The sequence below is a fragment of the Ornithorhynchus anatinus genome, chromosome 4, assembly GCF_004115215.2.
Source record: "Ornithorhynchus anatinus isolate Pmale09 chromosome 4, mOrnAna1.pri.v4, whole genome shotgun sequence".
In the NCBI taxonomy this organism is placed as follows: domain Eukaryota; kingdom Metazoa; phylum Chordata; class Mammalia; order Monotremata; family Ornithorhynchidae; genus Ornithorhynchus; species Ornithorhynchus anatinus.
In genome coordinates, this window is record NC_041731.1 from 36,123,644 (window position 1) to 36,144,539 (window position 20,896).

The 20,896-nt window shown below is 47.0% G+C and overlaps 1 protein-coding gene across 1 annotated transcript in view; it reads left to right on the top strand.

Moving 5' to 3' along the window:
- The first annotated feature begins 643 nt into the window (after positions 1 to 643).
- Positions 644 to 20,896, top strand: part of CFAP77 (cilia and flagella associated protein 77) — a 63,794-nt gene continuing 43,541 nt past the window's right edge. The window contains exons 1-3 of the mRNA XM_029063561.1: positions 644 to 676; positions 5,958 to 6,057; positions 8,480 to 8,708. Of these exons, the coding sequence (XP_028919394.1) occupies positions 644 to 676; positions 5,958 to 6,057; positions 8,480 to 8,708 (362 nt within the window). The remainder of the gene's footprint in view (positions 677 to 5,957; positions 6,058 to 8,479; positions 8,709 to 20,896) is intronic.

The following is a 20,896-nucleotide window of genomic DNA, read 5'->3' on the forward strand; positions in this document are numbered from 1 at the left end:
TCAGATTCCACAGTCATAAATGCGGCCACAGTGACCGCCATGGCGGCAGCCACCACAGACTGCCCGAGGTTTTGTGGAAGCGACACCTGACTGTGGCCGTTTTTCTCCGTCCTACCGGGATGTGGGAGGCAGTTTGGGATGGAGGTTCCTCAGGGAGGCTGAAGAGAGCCAGTGTGGGATCCTGGGGAGGCAGTGTGCTGGTCCAGTAGAGGAGGACCCTGAGAGCCCTGGGGGTCACCGAGGATTCAGAAACCTGCAAATGTTTCAAATAATGATAATAATAATGATAATAATTATGGTACATGTTAAGCGCTTACTATGTGTCAAGCACTGTTTTAAGCACTGGGGTGGATACAAGTTAAGCTGGTTGGACACGGTCCCTCTTCCACATGGGGCTCTAACGGTCTTAATCCCCATTTTATAGACGAGGCAACTGAGGCTCGGAGAAGTGAAGTGACTTACCTATTCTTGCCGTAGTTCAAGGGCTCCACGCACCCATTCTGCATCCTGCCCTCGATGCACTCTCATGTGGAGCAGCTAATACCCACTCTGGAGTCTGAACATGTTTTTTGGTTTTTTTTTTCCTAACTCCAAGCAGTCCAGCTATACCATTACAGCCTTTCCTTTTCCACAACTACCCAGGATGTGGAATCTGCCCTCAGAGTTCATCTTTCAGGCAAGGGAAGGGCAGTGGCTGAGAAGCTCCCTGGAGGGAGGGGATGTCTCTCTCTATTGAAATGGCCTAAAAGCGGGGCGAGCCCATGAGAGTGGGGAAATCACATCGTTTGAACTTGCTTCCAACTGAAGGTCGAACCCGGCCTCACACGAGCCATAATGAAACCAGTGATCGCTCCTCCCTCCAGACCCTCACTCCCCAGCCCCCACAAGGGCCAATAAGGCTTCAAGCCACCCAGACTGAGTGACTTCACCATGGAGATTGAAATTCTAAAATAAAAGAGTGAACTGAGGTCAGTTAATCCCAGAGAGCCCTGCAAAGCTGCGATACACATGGAGGAGAGAAAGGGAGTTAATTTTAAAACTAAATAAAAATCCGTCCTGTGGGGTATTTCTCTTAGCCAAGCCATGAACACCAGTCAGAGATTTTCTCCTTTTCTTTTTCCTTCGGTCCCTTTAATTCAGCCTCTTGGGGATTAGCCACCGTCCTGAGGCCTTACAGAGAAGGAGAGGCCCTTTCATGGGGTGAATCCCTCATTTTGAAAGAGGGCACAACTTTTCAATGAAAGGCTCACAGGCCAAGCCGAAGGAAACTTAAGAGCCGTTAGGCTTTGAAAAAGTGTCATCCGTGCCTGGAGACCTCTTGGTCACTTTGCTCAGGCAGACGGGTTTCTTCTGGGTTGAGTATGCCACTCTGGAAATCATCGATCTGTTTTCATATTTCAACCCTGCTCATTAATTAAAGGTGATCAGAAGACAGACTAAATCACAGGCAAGGGACCAGAGTCTAAAAATGGGAACATGGCCTGGGAGTAAAGCGTCTGGCTCTGGCACAGAGATTAATCAATCAGTGGGATTTATTGAGCACTTCCAGTGTACGGAGCGGTGTACTAAACACTTGGGAAAGTTCAATGCTACAGAGCTGGTAGTCACATTCCCTGCCTACAAGAAGCTTACAGTCTAATGGGGGAGACAGACATTGAAATAGATAAAAATAAGTGAACGGAGATGGTGGCTTGTCTCATCGGCCAAAAGACAGGGTGATGATATTTTCGTCCATTTCCCTCAGCCCTTTCCCTCCACTGAAAGTAATAGATTAAAAAAGTTTTTCAAGCTCCTGACTCTCCTCACAAACTCATAGGAAATGTCTTCTTCAACCACAACGATTACAGGCCTCATTTCTACCCTGGAGTTCTTGTAGACTGTGAAGAACCTCTCTGGTAGAGGTATGAGCATATAAATCGTTCAATATCTGACCAACCAGATATCTAAAAATGGACATGTAACACGATATAATAGAATGGCTATTTTAGTATAATGTCTGCTTAGTGCACAGAACAGTGTTTATAATGTCTGCTTAGTGCACAGAACAGTGTTCCACACAGCGTAAGCACTTAACAGATAGCATAATCATTATTACTTTTTATGTTTATTTGATTTAGGCTAACGCAGAAAAAGTATGTCACGTAGTTTGATGTCAGGCAATCTGTGCTCCGTGGGTTTTTCCGATGCTTCCAGTGTTAGCTTCTATTCTTTCATGGCATCAGTCACATCTTAGAAATACTTCTAAAGTCTTGCTGTCTCAAAACAGCCTCGTGCATGTGCAGAAATGATGTCAGCGGACGGGGATATCAGAAAAAGGAAAGAGTGAGGGTTTAGGTGCAGGGAAGACACTGAAGCGCTGTAGGCTTGAGGTTGCTAAGGAGCTGCTGGGGCCTGGGAGCTTGGGGGAGGGAAGGATGAAAGGACAAGCGAGGAGAATAGTAATAATTGTAGTATTTGTTAAGCACTTACTACGTGCCAAGCAATGGGCTAAGCGTTGGAGTAGATACAAGCTGATCTGGTCAGGCATAGTCCCTGACCTATATGGGGCTCACCATTTAAGGAGGAGGGAGACTGAGGCACAGAGCAGTTAAGTGATTTATCCAAGATCACACAGTAGGCATATGTCAGAGGTGGGATTAGAACCCAGGTCCCTGGACTCCCAGGCCCATGCTGTTTCCACTAGGCCATGCTCCTAGTGGAGACTGAAAATAAGACCCCGGCATCAACAAATTTCATCTTTATATCAAAGGTAAACACGAATGCTGATGTTAGGGTTTCATTTCCTACTAACGGGTGATTCAGGGAAGTCAGGAAAGCCAGGTAATATTTATTGACTTGTTTAGTTTGTGACATGACACTGCTCTTACTGCATGATTTACTTAAAAATCCACGGCACACTGCAGCTTCCTGGTAAAAATGTTTTGAGGAAAATATAAGACTGTGCATTAAAATACCCTTTAGTTCATGACCTTGGACATGAAGTACCTATCGTCTTCCTATACCCCAGTTTTCTTAGTTGTAAAAAAGAGAACACATAAATGATAACAATAATAATAATAATAATTGTGGTATGTGTTAAGTGCTTACTACGTACCAAGTACTGCTCTGGGGTAGATACAAGTTCATCAGGTCCCACATGGGGGTTCCAAGTCCAAGTCAGAGGGAGAACTGGTACTGAATCCCCATTTTGCAAATGAGGGAACTGAGGTACAGAGAAGTTAAATGACTTCCCTAGGGTCACACAGCAGGTAAGTGACAGAGCTGGAATTAGAACCCAGGTCCTCTGATTCCCAGGCCCTTGCTGTTTCCACAGGCCACACTGCTGCTCCACATTATATTACTGACAAAACTCTTGACCCTATCATGCTTCTAAGAGACAAAGAAACTTCACCTGCAATTACTTCAAGATTCTATTGTCATAAGAAACATCCAGTGGGTTTGCTCATGTGTGTGGATGTCACAGAACGGTCTGCTAGCTCCAAAGCATACCAGGGTACATGGTATTTGGTATCGTATTTGTTAAGAGCTTTCTAGGTGCCAAGCACCGTTCTAAGCACTGGGGTGGATACAAGATAATCCGTCCTTATCCCACATGGGGCTCACAACCTTAATCCCCATTTTACAGATGAGGTAACTGAGGCTCAGAGAAGTGAAGTCACCTGCCCAAGGTAATACAGCAGACAAGTGACGGACCCGGGATTAGAACCAATCTCATATTCTAGCCCTTTAGCCCCTTATAAGAAATCCATCTGTGGTAATCATCGTCGAGGCTCAATGTCTATGAAACACTGACAATCTGTCTCAGTTCTTCCCTCTCCATCCAAACTGCTACCGTGTTAATCCAAGCCCTTATCCTATGTTCCCTTTATTACCGAATGACCCTCCTTGCTTGACCCCCGCCCCTGACTCCTTTCTCTCCCCACTCCAGTCCATATTTCACTCTGCTGCATGGATCATTTTTCTACAGAAACGTTCAGTCCATGTTTCCCCACTCCTCAAGAACCTCAGAGATTGCCCATCCACCTCTGCATCAAACAAAAACTCCTTATCACCGGCCTTAAAACAGTCCCCTTGCCCCCTCCTACCTCATCTTGCTGCTCTCCTCCTACAACCCAGCCCACACACTTTGCTCCTTTAGTGTCAACCTACTCACTATACCTTCATCTCATCTACCTTGCCATAGACCTCTTGCCCACATCCTGCCTCTGGCCTAGAATGCCCTCCCTCTTCATATCGAACAGACAATTACTCTCCTCATCTTCAAAGTCTTGTGAAAGCACATCTCCTCCACGAGGCCTTCCCTGATATTCACCTCCCGCTCAGAACTTATGTCCTTATCCATAATTTATTCATTTATATGGTCTGACTCCCCCTCTAGACTGTAAGCTTGCTGTGAGCAGCGAACGTGTTTATCAACTCTGTTATATTGTTATATTGTACACTTCCAAGCACTTAATACAACGCTCTGCACTCAGTAAATGCTTTATAAATACTTGATCGCTCATCTCATCTCTTTTCTGCCTTAGAAAAAAGTTAATCTAACTCCTGCATCCCATTTATGGGAGGTGCTAACACCCCTTTATTTTTTCTACTGGGTGGGTATGGTATTTTCCTCCAAAAACCAGACCAAAGTTAGGCACATCAAGAACTACCTTGGTCGGTGAGCTCTGCCTTTTCCCCCTTCTAAAATGGACATAAACCTAGTTGCACACTTCAGCCCCTCTGCCTCCCATTTAGAGATGCTGCCAGATGCAAACACCCCTCTTCCCCAACTCCCTCTGGCCCCAAGGGTGAAGATAGGTCTCCAACAGCGTCACATTTAATTAACTTCCTGCAGACTCAGGAGACACTGGGTAATTTTCATAAACAAATGAGAAGGAAAATGCCTTGTCTTAGTGCGGTAGTGAGTAATGTGGAATGAATTCAAAACAAACCAGAACAGCAGAGCCTATGTTGAACCAGAAATGTGGTCGCCAATGTGGTTTTAGAGTTTTTATCACAATTATGTGGTTCACAGAATCTGGAATGTGTTAAGATCCCAGAACGAGAAAAAAATCACAGTGTCATAAGCCTGACAGGGAGACTACGGGTCAAATAGTCTATTTCTCAATCTCCACGCAAGCAGCGATTAAGGCAGCAGGCAGGTGATTAGCCTATTTCCAAAAGGTGTCTCCAAAACCTCCCTCAACTTCCTAATCCAGGATTTTATAACAATCACGGTCAATTCATTCTGCGCAGTGGTTATTCTAGGACGGCCAGAGTCTTCTCCAAAACGGAGCTCCCCAGAACCTCCCTGGGACCCCAAAACACCTACTCCTAGTCCCACCCTAGGGCCCTTCCTTCTACAATTTAAAACCACTTCCTCATGCTCTGTTTATGGAGAAGACGGAGAACATCCGAGATTAATAGCCCTTCAAAGAGTCCTCCCATTGTTAAATTAACCCCAATTTCATCTTTCATAGATATTTATTCAGCACCCAAAGCATACTAGCGCCTAGAAAAAAAAGAATAAATCTTACAAGAGACAGGATTCCTGCCCTTGAAGAGCTGGCACTAAAAAGAGATCCCTAAATGCAGAAATTGAGATAGAATAGCAAAGCAGCTAGACTCCTAAAATTAGGCACACAACGCAATGTGGGGGGGGGGGAGGAAGGAAGGGGGCAGGGGGAGGGAGGCACATGGGAGGGGGGTGTTCTAAGTTCAATCCTGAAATTCAACTCTTGCTCTTGCCCTAGAGAAAAGTCACAAAGCAGTGAAATGTCCTTTCCATTTTTCCCTCAATTCACTACATTGTTAGTGCTACCCCAGCCCCAGCTCCACGACCTTCTCTTGTCTGCTTCTCCAGAATTTTCAGGATTCAAGGTGCCATTTCTCCATTTATATCAATGATTCTCCCTCCCCTTTAGAGCACCACTTTCAAAACTCTTTACCTTTTCTCCCACTGCTTCCTTTTGTAGCCAGAACTTGGGAAGACTCAAGAAAGAAGCAGCAGTCTGCCTGGATGTAACTTTTCCTATGGATTATATATACATGGTTTGGATGGAGGGGTCCCTGAAGGTAAGTAGGACACTGTGAGAGAAAATATGGTATGTACGGTAACGCCAAGAGAATGCTTGGAGAGTGGGTATAAGTAGGCTATGCCCAATCACATCCCCTTAAACTGCCATGGAGTATTAAACTCACACAGTGCTCTGTGCTAAGTGCTCAATACATACCACCAATTGATTGATTGATCGATTGACGGATCCTACCTCATTAGTGGAGAAAAAGATGGTCATTATTCAGGACCTGAGCTACTGAGGGGGAAATAAGCCTTTCAAAGAGTCTTCCTCCTAGCCCAAGTTGACTAACAATTTATGGTGAGTGAGTGGAAAAAATGCTAGTTTCATTTATTTTACTCCCTGGATATCTCCCACCGGAAGAGCAGTCTGGTGCCAAATTTTTACATTAATTCATTCATTCAATAGTATTTATTGAGCGCTTACTATGTGCAGAGCACTGTACCAAGCGCTTGGAATGGACAAATCGGCAACAGATAGAGACAGTCCCTGCCCTTTGACGGGCTTACGGTCTAATCGGGGGAGATTTACATTCACATCTTTACATTCAAAGTTATACAGAAGAAAGGAGGAAGGGAAAAAGTGGTTGATGTGATGAATGCCCAGATGTATGGCAATGCATTCTACCTCAAGTCGGAAGGTTCAGGTTTTTCCTAGTCCCTTCGCTCGGCCTAAAGGCCCTGATGCACTGCCCATCACCAATGTCAGGAAGTGGAGCCAAGTTGCCTAATTTGCAAAAGTGAACCCCACTGAACTGTTGATTTGAATCCTCCCCATCGGTTTCTTCTTCCACCTACTCTCCGGGTGGAACCAAAGGGGCACCAGTGTGCAGGGCTAAGCAAGAGGTGAATGCAAGCCAAGAGGCAAACTCTTACAAAACTGCACAGTTCCTATCAGTCTGAATAATAATAATAATAATAGTTCAGTGCTGGGGTAGATAATCAGGTGAGACCCAGTCCTTATCCCACATGGAGTTCACAATCTTTAGGGATTGTAGTTTAAAGCTGTAGTATAATCATTGCGGCATTAGTTAAGTGCTTAGTTTGTGCCAGGCACTGTACTGAGCACTGGGATGGATAGAAGCAGATCGGGTTGGACATAGTCCCTGTCCCACATGGGCCTCGCAGTCTCAATCCCCATTTTACAGATGATTTAACTGAAGCACAGAGAAGTGAAGTGACTCGCCTACGATCACACAGCAGACAAGGGGCCGAGCCAGGATTAGAACCCATTACCTTCTGACTTGGGAGAGTACAGCGAGGCAGAGTTGGTAGACATGTTCCCCGCCCGCCCACAGCGAGGACACAGTCTAATCTGCCTTTGCCACTGCTTTGTGATCTAGTGTTTGTCACTTCACGCCTCCTGGTCTCTCTGGGTTTCAGCTTCCCCATCGGGAATCAGAAAACTGCCTCTCCTACTTCTTAGATTTTGAGCTCCATATCGTACAGAGACTCCGTTTGATCCGGTTTTTTGGTCTCTACCCCACTGCTTAGCCCAAGGTTTGGCACAGAATAAGCACTTCAAAATGTCATGGTTATTAGCAGTAGTACTGTCAACACTACTCATAATAAATCCAAGTAGAAGGTTTTTTTCCCTCCAATTTCTTTTTTCAGGAGCACGAAACTTCATTGGCTCCTCAAGGAAAAGATTTTCTTAGTAGGACTGTCTCCTGTCTGGGCTCTGATTTCTGCTCCCTCAGCTTTTGGATTAAAGTGGTTCATTTTGCTACTCTCCATCTCTCCGCCCAACCCCAATTTCCTGCCCCTTCCACTCTCTTCTCCAGGAGCTGGCTACATTTTTAAGATTGTATTTCACTTAACTTCTCTATGCCTCAGTTCTCTGTTCTCCCTTTTACTTAGACTGTGAGCCCCATGTGGGATACGGGACAGGAACTATGTCCAACCTAGCGATCTCGTATCCACCCCAGCACTTAGAAGTAGGGAAGCGGCATAGTGGATAGAGCACGGGCCTGGGAGTTAGAAGGTTGCGGGTTCTAATTCTGGCTCTGCCACTTCTCTGCTGTGTAGCCTTGGGCAAATCACTTCACTTCTCTGTCACTCAGTTACCTCATCTGGTAAATGGGGATTAAGACTGTGAGTGCCATGTGGGATGGAGACCGTGTCCAACCCGATTTGCGCGTATCTACCCCAGAGCTTCGGCCAGTGTCTGGAACAGAGTCCGCGCTTAACAAATACCACAATTATTATTATTATTATTATTATCCGTGTTTGGCATATAGTAAGTGCTTAACAAGCACCATACATAAAAGGAATGCTTGGGGGTCCACTCGGCAGGGTAACAGGGGACTGGATTTCCCCAAAGTGCCATTTCTTCTTCCTGAGCTGACAGCAGGTGGCAGCTGATTCCACTGATCGGAGCATCCTGACTTGGGTCCTGTCTCCCTCCCTTTCTGCCCTCAGCGATCGGGCATTGGCACGCTATGAAATCCGCCCCTCCCGCCGAGGGTGAACTGCCCCGAAATTTTATCAGCATGAACTACAAGGCTGTCAACGCCGGCCTGGTGACGGCCCATGAGCAGTTGCTATTCCGCAATTTACGTGACATCCGCTGCAGCAAAAAGGACGAGAGGCATTTCCAGAAGGACCCCCCACCCGTCCCTCCAGACGCGACCCATGGCATTCGGGCACGGTAAGAGCTAACCCTCTCTCTGGGCTTCAAAGAGTGGCTTCAAGGAAACAGGAGCGGACCAAGGGAAATTGATCTCAGGCTCTCCAAGGCTGGGCCCAGTGGGCTTTCTTATCGACTTGAGGATAACTCATGAATCCCTCTCACCCAAAGTTCTCCCCCACACTAAATATTTCAGACCGTGAGGAGGGATTCAGTGATATCTGCACTGAAGAGGCCACTTTGGGAGTGATTTTGTTTAAGCACATGGCTGTGCTCTGAATGAAGATTTTTTAAAAATCAACTAACCCAGTGAAGGGGGTTTTTTTTATGGCATTTCGTTAAGAGCTTACTATGCGCCAAGCACTGTATAAAGCCCCGGGGTAGATACCAGATAATCAGGCTGGATACACTCCAGGTTCCACATGGGGCTTGCATCTTAATCCCCATTTTACAGATGAGGTAACTGAGGCACAGAGAAGTGAAGCGACTTGCCCAAGGTCACACAGCAGACAAGTGATAGAACCAGGATTAGAACCCAGGTCCTCTATCTCCCAGGCCTGGCTCCGTCCACTAGGCCACACTGCTAATGTAAAATAATCGTTTTGGGGAGATTTTTGATTAAAAGAAGTTTATTATTGCAAAGTCACGTTTTGGAGAAACTTCTATTTCAAAAGAGTTCATCATATTAAAGTTTTCTCACTTAGAGTTGTTGGACAGAGAACTTCCGAATGAATGGACCGTGTCTGACCTAGTTTTTTTGTATTTACCACAGCACTTGAAACGTAGTGAGCATCTAACACATATAACATTATACTAACCAAAAATGTCCTTGGAGGTTTTTATACAAATGACTTTCTTTTCAAGTGTCATCACTCGTAACCTGGAAAAGTCGTCACATTCAGGTCAGTAGAGGTCAGTAGGCTATTCCTCCAGCAAGTAAAAGTTTGAGTAAGTGCTATTTAGATGTGCTTGGGGATAGGGATGACACTCGTACTGTTTTCAAAATCAATCTATAAATCGTGTTTATTGAGTGCTTACTGTGTGCAAAGCACTGTACTAACCACTTGGGAGAGTACAATATAACAGAGTTGGTCGACACGGTCCCGGCCCACAGTGAGCTTACAGTCTAGAGGGGGAGACAGACATTAATATAAATAAATGAATTATGGATAGGCACATAAGTGCTGTGGGGCTGAGGGGAAGGGGCTGACTAAAGGGAGCAAATCAAGGTGATGCAGAAGGGAGTGGAAGAAGAGGAAAGGAGGGCTTGGTCAGGGAAGGCCTCTTGGAGGAGATGGGCCTTCAATAAGGCTTTGAAAGGTGGGGAGAGTAATCGTCTGTCGGATACGGAGACGGAGGGTGTTCCAGTCCAGCGGCAGGATGTGGGCGAGAGGTAGGCGGTGAGATAGACAAGGTTGAGGTACAGTGAGTAGATTGGCATTAGAGGAGCGAAGCGTGTGTGCTGGGTCTTAGGAGGAGATCAGCGAGATAAGGTAGGAGGGAGCAAGATGATCGAATGCCTTAAAGGCTAAAGTAAGGAGTTTTCAAAAGCTGGAAAACCTTTCAAAGTCTCTCCCATTGTATCTTTTAAGTGAGCTGGGCTATCTGCGAGAACGTGTATTATCGTCTGGCTTTCGGTATGAATTCTTAAATCGCTTTAAAGCCCGGTAGCTGCAAATTCCAGGACAAAGACGTGATGAAGTGCTGGCGACATCATCCATGATAGTAAATGGGCTTCGCATATGCAAATTGAATGGATTTTAAAATGGTATTTAATGACAATTTTCGCAGCAGACATTAACATTAATTGCATCAAAATGAAAATGCTGCATTAGGTTGCTGTTAGCAGCAAATACCCCAGCCATAAAGCTTTATCTTTATCAGCACCGGCTCTTTGGGACATGACAGGGCAGCTTGGCAAATGGCAGGCAAAAGGGCTTTTATGGAGCAAAAATATCCCCCAAAGCAGATCCAAATCAGCATCAATTTTGCTTTATCTGTTCCTAAGTGGAGGTTAAATGGCTGCTGGAAAGCTTTTGCCTTGATGCCCAACTTTCCCTGAAAAACTACAGCCTTTACCCCATAAACGGAAGAGGTGTGTTTAAGAAAATGATCATTCCCCCCCACCATAATGGGGCTATTACTTTGAAGATATGGGGGCTCGAGGTCTCTTCTCTAATGATCACCTCTTACAGGAGCTGATTGTGTTTATTTCCTTCCTTTAAAAGCATGTAAAAGAGCAAATCAAATTAGAAGGCCTACTGAGGAGTTGTTACAGCTATTTTAGCAAAACTCGGCAATCTAACTCACTTCACGTGACAGACGTGTTCAAGATAGCACGGAGAACTAAACGCTTATTTTCGTACGGAGAAAATCCGACGGTGGGGTTGGGAACTGTTTACGGATTCCTCCTGCTTTTCGGTGCCACTAACGTGACTCGACTCATCAGCCAGCTAATGAGAATATGGGATTCATACTCTGGGTATACAGTACTGCCTGTATACCTGGGCCTGGGAGTAAGAGGACCTGGGTTCTAATTCTGCTTCCGTCACTTGTCCGCTGTCATACTGCACGTACCGCCTACCTCTCGCCCATGTCCCGTCTCTGGCCTTCTCCCACTTCATTCTGCATCACTCTTGCACTTACATTTGCACTTTGCTCCCTTCATTTCCCCCTCCCTCATCCCCACAGCACTCATGTGCATGTCCGTATTTTATATATTTATATATTAACGTCTGTTCCCCCCCCTCTGGACTGTAAGCTCGTTGGGGGCAGGGAACGGGTCTACCAATTCTGTTCTACTATACTCTCCCAAGCCCTTGGTACAGTGCTTTGCTCACAGGAAGCGCTCGATAAATCTGATCGATTGGTCTCATTACTTGAGTGGCTTGTGCTTATTTACCTCAGCTACCCTGCATTAGATTCTCAGTCAGCACTGGGGCCTTAGAGCTCTACTAACTTGAAACGAGCAACATGTCCGTTTGCGGAGACAGATGTAAAGTAGATAACTGAGAACTTCTACTCTATCTTCCTCTTTTCTCAACTTCCTCATCTCTGCTGAGCTCACCACCATCCTCCCTGTGACTGAAGATCACAAACCTGGCGCCGCGTTAGTCTCCTCGACTGTCATTCTGCTCTCACACCCAAGCTACTGGCAAAGCCTGCTGATTTTTCCTCCCGGATATTTTACAGGTCCACCCTTTCCGCTCCTCCCATACAGCCCCTACCCTCGTTCAAGTGCTCGACGGCCCCTCCATCCACAGCCTCAAAATATCGCACGATACTCAGGGTTTTTAACCTTAAAAGACGTATCGGCATACAGGGCGCAACAAAACGGACACGTAGTCTTCTAAAGGCACGTGCGTTTCATCCAAGTACTTCCCCAATCTGCCCCGTTTTCTGCGTCAAACCTGGGTGTGTTTCCCTCAAGCACTTTGATACTCACCCCAGTCCTACTACACAATATCAATATTCTTATACTCCACTATTTCCCCTGCCCCTAATTCATTTTAATGTCAACCTCCCCCTGTAGGCGTAAGCTCTTTTCTATGGTGTTGTACTTTCCCAAGTGCTTTGTCCAGGGCTTCGCACACAGTGAGCACTCGATAGATACCATCGACTGATTGATTACGGTTGGACTAGTGTATCAACTTCCTCACTGATCTCCAACCTCTCCCCTACTGAGTCTATATTCCGTGCTTGTCTTGTCTTACGCTGTCGAGTCATCTCCTATCCACAGCGACTCCGTGGACGCAACTCTCCCAGAACACCCCGCCTCCATCGGCCGTCGTTCTGGTAGTGGATCCAGAGAGTTTTCTTGGTAAAAATACAGAACTGGTTTCCCACTGCCTTTTTTTCACGCAGAAAACTTGAGTCTCCACCCTTGGCTCTCTCCCATGCTGCTGTTTACCCAGCGCAGGTGAGTTTTGATCTGTAGCAGATGGCCTTCCATTCGCTAGCCACTGCCCAAGCTAGGAATGGAATGGACAGGCCTCTGCTTGACTCCATCCCACAGCCGAAACCGGTAGAGTACTGGAAACTCTTTGGGTGTGATTCTGAGAGGGTATATTTCATGCTACTGTCTGGATAATCGTCCTGAAACATCATTCAGCACATAATAATAATAATGATGTCGGTATTCGTTAAGCGCTTACTATGTGCCGACCACCGTTCTAAGCGCTGGGGTAGACACAGGGGAATCAGGTTGGCCCACGTGGGGCTCACAGTCTTCATCCCCATTTTACAGATGAGGGAACTGAGGCACAGAGAAGTGAAGTGACTTGCCCAAAGTCACACAGCTGACGAGTGGCCGAGCCGGGATTCGAACCCATGAACCCTGACTCCAAAGCCCGTGCTCTTTCCACTGGGCCACGCTGCTTCTCATCTATCTTCCCCCCTTCTCAAACCCTCCAGTGGTCTAATCCTGGCTCCGCCACTTGTCTGCTGTGCGGCCTTGGGTAAGTCATTTCACTTCGCTGTGCCTCAGTTACCTCATCTGTAAAATGGGGATTGAGACTGTGAAGCCTAGATGGGGTGGGACAGGGACTTTGTCCACCCTGATTTGCGTGTATTCACCCCAGTGCTTAGTACGGTGCCTGGCGCATAGTAAGCTCTTAAATACCACAATTATTATTATTATGGTCGAACTCCCTCTGCAATAAGCAAAGATTCCTTACCATTAATAATAATAGTAATAAGTGTGCTATTTAAGTGCTTACTATGTGCCAAGCAAGAGTTCCTGTCCCTCATGGAACTCTGAGTTTACAGATGAGGTAACTGAGGCACAGAGAAGTTAAATGACAGGAGACAAATGGCGGAGCAGGGATTAGAACCCAGGTCCTTCTGACTCCCAGGCCCATGCTCTATCCACTGGGCCATGATTTTAAGACTCTCCTTCAGCGATCTGCACCGTAGTTAACAGCTCTCCTCACGCCCTCCTTCCCTGCTTGGACTCTGAGTCCCCCTAAGGCCCACCTTAATAATGTTGGTATTCGTTAAGCGCTTACTATGTGCCGAGCACCGTTCTAAGCGCTGGGGTAGACACAGGGGAATCAGGTTGTCCCACGTGGGGCTCACAGTCTTCATCCCCATTTTACAGATGAGGGAACTGAGGCACCGAGAAGTGAAGGGACTTGCCCACAGTCACACAGCTGACGAGTGGCAGAGCCGGGATTCGAACTCACGAGCCCTGACTCCAAAGCCCGTGCTCTTTCCACTGCGCCACGCTGCTCTCGCTCTGCCCACCTCCAACCCCTCGCTCATATTTGCCCCAGGGCCTAGAACTCTCTCCTCTCCAATCCCACCCACCATATCCACCATATTACTTAGTCAATCATATTTATTGAGCGCTTACCCTGTGCAGACCACTGGACTAAGCCCTTGGAAGAGTACAATATTAGAGTTAGAGAAGCAGCGTGGCTCAGTGGAAAGAGCCCGGGCTTGGGAGTCAGAGGTCACGGGTTCCAATTCCGGCTCTGCCACTTGTCAGCTGTGTGACTGTGGGCGAGTCACTTCACTTCTCCGTGCCTCAGTTACCTCATCTGTAAAATGGCGATTAACTGCGAGCCTCACGTGGGACAACCCAATTACCTTGTGTCTCCCCAGCACTTGGAACAGTGCTCTGCACATAGTAAGCGCTTAACAGATACCAACATTATTACAATCTAACAATAAACAGACACCCCCTGCCCACGACGAGCTTACAGTCGAGAGGGGGAGATAGACGTTAATATAAATAATGATATTACCAGACCCTCCCACCTTCAAGGCTTTAAATCCCACCTCCTTCAGCATGCTTTCTCAGAGTAGTCATCAGGACCCCAATGCTAATCATCCCTGGAGTTCCCTACTGCCCTTGAGCATTTATTTATGTCCATCCTCAGGATTTCTATATATACCCACCCCGATGTGATATTTCTGTGGGTGCCTCCCCAGTTAAACTATAAGTGCTCTGTGGGTAGGGAAAGGGTTTTGCACTTTTGTTGTAGCTTCCAAGCACTCATTACAGTATACTGCACTCAGGAAGCTTTCGATTTATTAGACTAATAACAGAGTGGCCTAGTGGGAAGAGCACGGGCCTGGGACTCGGAGGATCTGGGTCCTAATCCCAGCTCCACCACGTTTCCTCTTTCTGACCTTGGGCATGTCACTTCACCTCTCTGTGCCTCAGTTTCCTCCTCTGCAAAATGGGGATTCAATACCTGCTCTCCCTCCTATTTACACGGTGAGCCCCACGTGGCACCCGATGATCTTGTATCTACCTCTGATCCCGTCTCTGCCACTTGTCTGCTGTGTGACCTTGGGCAAGTCACTTAACTTCTCTGAACCTCATCTGTAAAATGGGGATTAAAAGTGTGAGCCCCACGTGGAACAACCTGATTACCCTGTATCTACCCCAGCACTTAGAACAGTGCTCAGCACATAGTAAATGCTTAACAAATACCATCATTATTATTATTATTATCACCCCAGCGTTTAGTAGAGTGCCTGACACACAGTAAGCACTTAAATATCACATAGGAAGTACTTAACAAATACCACAGTTATTAGTACTACTATTACAAGCTGTTGAGGAGACAGCTCAGACCTTGGGCAAGTCCCGTCACTTTTCTGGGCCTCGGTTACTTCATCTGTAAAATGGGGATTAAGACCGTGAGCCCCACGTGGGACGTGGACTGTGTCCGACCTGATTAGCTTGTCTCCACCCCAGGGCTTAGTACAGTGCCTAGCTCATAGTAAGTGCTTAAAAAACACTGTTTAAAAAATGAAAAAGGAGACAATTTGCATTACTGTACTTAGGCCTAAAAGACCTGTGGTTCCCTAAGAAGCCTGAATCGGCCGAGTAACGACGTTACTTCTACATTTGCCGTGCCCGGATAGGCTCGTCCCAAGGCAGATCCACAAGGCTTTACATGCTGGGTGTCACTCTTTTATGGTATTTGTTAAGCGCTTACCATGTGCCAAGTGCTGTACTAAGCGCTGGGGTAGATGCAAACTAATCAGGTTGGACACAGTCCCTGTCCCTCCCGGTCTCACAGTCTTAATCCCAATTTTACAAACGAGGTAACTGAGGCCCAAAGAAGTGAGTCGGTCACACAGCAGACAAGTGGCAGGTCCGGGATGAGAACCCAGGCCTTCTGCTTCTGGACTTCAGTGAATTCCAGGGGAAGAAGGAGTTTTCGATCTCTAATGTTACGTCTGTGTGAGGATGACGCTGACCAAGCCGTAGTCTGTTTGCTTATATAAACGGAGATGTCAGGCAGCCAAAACTGCACTGTTAAAAAACACTTAATTATTGATACATTTTAGCACCAGTTTGAAAATGTTCCCATATCTTCCAGCACATCTTAATTGTTACTGCTTGTAATTGGCCAAGCATCGGCAATTAAGATGTGTGTGGCATGGAGGGGAATAGAGGGGAGAACTACAGCATATGGTGCTCTTTGTGGATTCTTGGACTCGGAGTTCTAACACCTTTCACCATATAGGCTTGGAGGCATCTCGCTCAGATCAAGCAAAAAACGGAACATGTAAGGGAAGAAAATGCTGCAGCTTCTCGAGGCATCCTCCATTCTGTTCCCCATTTTTTCTTGGCTGAGAACGCTTCACACAGCCCCCCTACCACGTGTGGCTTTATCTGAACATAGTTTTAGCAGTTTAAAGATAGGATAGGGTAGAGCTTCCCCGAAGGGACACACACACAACTGGCCCTCCCCCCCCCGCCCCCCCCCGACACACACACCTGCACACAACACACGCAAATTCACAGAGCGGTGTGATCTAGCGGAAAGAGAATGGGGCTGGATGTCAGAGGTCCTGGGTTCTGATCCTGCCACTGTCAGTTGCCTGCTTTATGGCCTTGGGCAGGTTATTTGACTTTTCTATGCCTCAGTTTCTTGGTCTGTAAAATAATAATGTTGGTTATTTGTTAAGCGCTTATTTTGTGCAGAGCACTGTTCTAAGCGCTGGGGTAGATACAGAGTAATCAAGTTGTCCCACGTGAGGCTCACAGTTAATCCCCATTTTACAGATGAGGTCACTGAGGCCCAGAGAAGTGAAGCGACTCGCCCACAGTCACACGGCTGACAAGTGGCAGAGCCGGGAGTCGAACCCATGACCTCTGACTCTGAAGCCCAGGCTCTTTCCACTGAGCCACGCTGCTTCCCCGATTCAATAGCTGTTCAATAAATAATTCAATAAAATGGGGATTCAATAGCTGTTCCTCCTCCCACTTAGTATGTAAGCCTCATATGGGACAGGGACTGAGTCCAACCTCATTATTTTGTATCTACCCCAGTGCTTAGCACAATATTTGGCACACGGTAAGTGGTTGACAAATGCCACTATCATGATTAATATAATAATCATGATTATGATAATTCACCGCACCTTTTATCACTTCCATCTCTACAGCAGAGTTCCACTGCGACTATTATCAATATTATTGTATTTGTTAAGCACCTATGTGTCAAACATCATTCTAAGCACTGGAGCAGATCCAAGAGAATCGAATCAGACACAGTCCCGGTCGCATGGGGCTCACGGTCTAAGAGGGTGGGAGAAAATAATCTCACCGTGGAAGCCACTCTCATTACAGAAGCACAAGTGTATCTTGGAGGTCTCTGGCACGACTAGAAATCCAACCAGGAACTACTCTGGAAAGCTTAGTAGCTCAGGTAATAATAATAATGATGATGATAAAGGTGCCTGTTAAGCACTTACCTTGTGCCAAGCACTGTTCTAAGCCCTGGGTAGATATGAGTTGGAGAAGCAGCGCGGCTCAGTGGAAAGAGCACGGGCTTTGGAGTCAGAGGTCATGGGTTCGAATCCCGGCTCTGCCACTCGTCAGCTGTGTGAGTGTGGGCAAGTCACTTCACTTCTCTGTGCCCCAGTTCCCTCGTCTGTAAAACGGGGATTAAGACCGTGAGCCCCACGTGGGACGACCTGACTCCCCCGTGTCTACCCCAGTGCTTAGAACGGTGCTCTGCGCATAGTAAGCGCTTAACAAATACCAACGTCATCATGAGTTCATCAGGTGGCAGCAGGCATATATTCACCCCTCCCTCAGCCCCGTGGCATTTATGTACATATCCAGAATTTCTTTATTTATATTAATGTCTGTCTGCCCCTCTGGACTGCAAGCTCTTTGTGGGCAGGGAAAGTATCTATCATCTCTGTTATACTGTTATATTGCACGCTCCCAAATGCCTGGTACAGTGCTCTGAACACAATCAGCGTTCATGAAATAGTACTGAAAAGGAAGAGGAGGAAGAGAAAAGGAGTATTTTACTCCTTCATCTCCCTGCTTCTGAGCCACAGCTCCTGTGCCTGTGGGTCCGCCTGTCAGCCAGTCGGTCAGTTGTATCTATTGAGCACTTAATAGTGTAATAGGGGAGTAGGGAGGTGAGAGGGGACAAGGTGACTGAGTAAAAATATGGAATTCTTCACCCATGTGCACGAAGCGCAAATTCCTCCTCCCACCAAACTGGTTGAAAGCGTGTCCTTAACAAAGGAAGTCTAGCCGCGATAGTTGGCCTGTCATTCCCACTTGCCCTGTGAGAGGTTGAGCTAGCCCCACCGGCAGGAGAGTAGCCGCGTGGCCTAGCAGACAGAGCACAGATCTAGTAGTCAGAAGGGCCTGGGTCCTTACCCAGGCTCTGCCGCTTGTCTGCAGGGGGACTTGGGGCAAGTCACCTAACTTCTCTGTGCCTCAGTTCCCTCATCTGTAAAACGGGGATGAAATCGGTGAGCCCCACGTGGGACAACCTGATTCCCCTGTGTCTACCCCAGCGCTTAGAACGGTGCTCGGCACACAGTAGGCGCTTAACAAATACCAACATTATTATCATTATTATTATTACCTGGACCGTGTCCAACCTGCTTGTCTTGTATCTACCCCAGCACTTAAAACAGTGCCTAGCACATAGTAAGAATTTAACAAATCCCATTTAAAAAAACTCTCAGAGGCAAACATCTTGGCAGCGTGGCTCAGTGGAAAGAGCCTGGGCTTCGGAGTCAGAGGTCATGGGTTCGACTCCCCGCTGGGCCACTTGTCAGCTGTGTGACTGTGGGCGAGTCGCTTCACTTCTCGGGGCCTCAGTTACCTCATCTGTAAAATGGGGATTAACTGTGAGCCTCACGTGGGCCGACCTGATTACCCTGTATCTCCCCCAGTGCTTAGGACAGGGCCCTGCACATAGTAAGCGCTTAACAAATACCAACATTATCTTGGCAAATTGGTGACTTTCTGTGAGACATCCCTCCAGGTGAAGCTCAGGTAGGGTCAAGGATGAGTCAGCAGCCAGACCCACTGACCCCTCTTCTCCATCTCAGAAAATGTGGGCTCCCCTAACCCCTCCGCACCCCCTCCCCTGACAGATGCCCAAATACCCACCGAGGAAGTCCAACTCTAGTCTCACATCGCATAAAGGAAGTGGTGTGGCTTAGTGGAAAGAGCAAGGGCCTGGGAGTCAGAGGTCATGAGTTCTAATCCCCACCACTGGCGCAAGCCACTTTAATAATAATAATATTGGTATTTGTTAAGCGCTTACTATGTGCAGAGCACTGTTCTAAGCGCTGGGGGAGATACAGGGGCATCAGGTTGTCCCACGTGGGGCTCACAGTTAAGTCCCCATTTTACAGATGAGGTCACTGAGGCCCAGAGAAGTGAAGCGACTCGCCCACAGTCACACAGCTGACAAGTGGCAGAGCCGGGAGTCGAACCCATGACCTCTGACTCCGAAGCCCAGGCTCTTTCCACTGGGCCACGCTGCTTCTGTGTTCCTCAGTTCCCTCATCTGTAAAATGGGGATTAAGACTATGAGCCCCACGTGGGACAACCTGATTATCTTGTATCTACCTCAGCGCTTAGAACAGTGCTGGGCACATAGTAAGTGCTTAACAAATACCATCATCATTATTATTATTATTAAAGAGTCCTGGAATCCTGGCCCTAACCTTGGAATGGCAAGCTCCAGGGAATTCCAACAGGGTCTTCTCTAAATACGGACCCTTGCAAATTCTCGATGCGTTCCATATTTTTCTTTATTCTCTGCCATTTCTCGGATCTGAAATTCATTCTACTGTCTCTCTCTCCCTCTAGACTGTTAGCTCCTTGTGGGCAGGAATCGTATCTGCCAACTCTGCTATACTGTACTGTCCCAAGGGTTTAGTACAGTGCTCTATGCACAGTAAGCAGTCAATAGATACCACTGATTGATTTATCGATTAACATACCGCAGTGAAGCGTGGTGTCCAACAGAGAATAATCCCAACACAGCCAACCAGATCCTTTACAAGAACTAAGGTCTGAGGAACCCAGCTCGATTCTGTTGAATATATTGATTTCAGTCTCACAGATCAGCCCAGAACTTCAAAGGAATCAATGTGGGGAAGTGAGGATTTCAGTTCCGATGGAAACCCTGGCCTGGCGCTCTCCTTCGTCAGAGCGCCGATGCTCACTGCCGTCGGCTGCATCGTCACGCTGACACTGATAAATGTGAAAGACCAGAGAAAATTTTACAGGCTGTTAAGAATGCTTGTAAGCTGACATGTTCCGAACCTATCTGCCAGGACTGATTTATTTTACAAATTTACAATAGACCCACCAGTCGCTCTAGGTTATTTTGCTATTCTCTGGGCAGAAGGGGAAAAAAAAAAATCACCTAGGTCTTTTTAAAGTAAAAATGAACTCCTCCTTAGGAAACTGCCCTGGAGAAGGGAAGATGGAGGAGGGAGAGCAGAGATTTATTCCCAGCCCCCAGTTCCTGCAGTGGCAGATTTAGGCAAGCCACGAGAGGGAGCAAATATCAGCTGCTGCTGTCCAGAGTTGAATAAATGGCAAAACAGCTCAACAAGTGCTTTTTTTTTCCTATTTGTTAAGCGCTTACTATGTCAAGCACCATTCTAAGCGCTGCGGTTGGATCCAGGTTCATCAGGCTGGTTACAGTCCCTCTCCCACACGGGGCACACAGACTAACTAGGAGGGGGAACAGGTAGCGAGTCCCCATTTCGCAGTTGAAACTGAGGCCCAGAGAAGTTAAGGGACTTGTGCCAAGTCACACAGCAGGCAAGTGGCAGAGCCGGAATTAGAACCCAGAATCTCTGGCTCCCAGGCCCATGTTTTATCCACTCGTCCATGTTGCTTCCCGTATCGTGCCTTAGTGCTTTGCTACTCAATAGCCAGTAGCGTGGCTCGGTGGAAAGAGCCT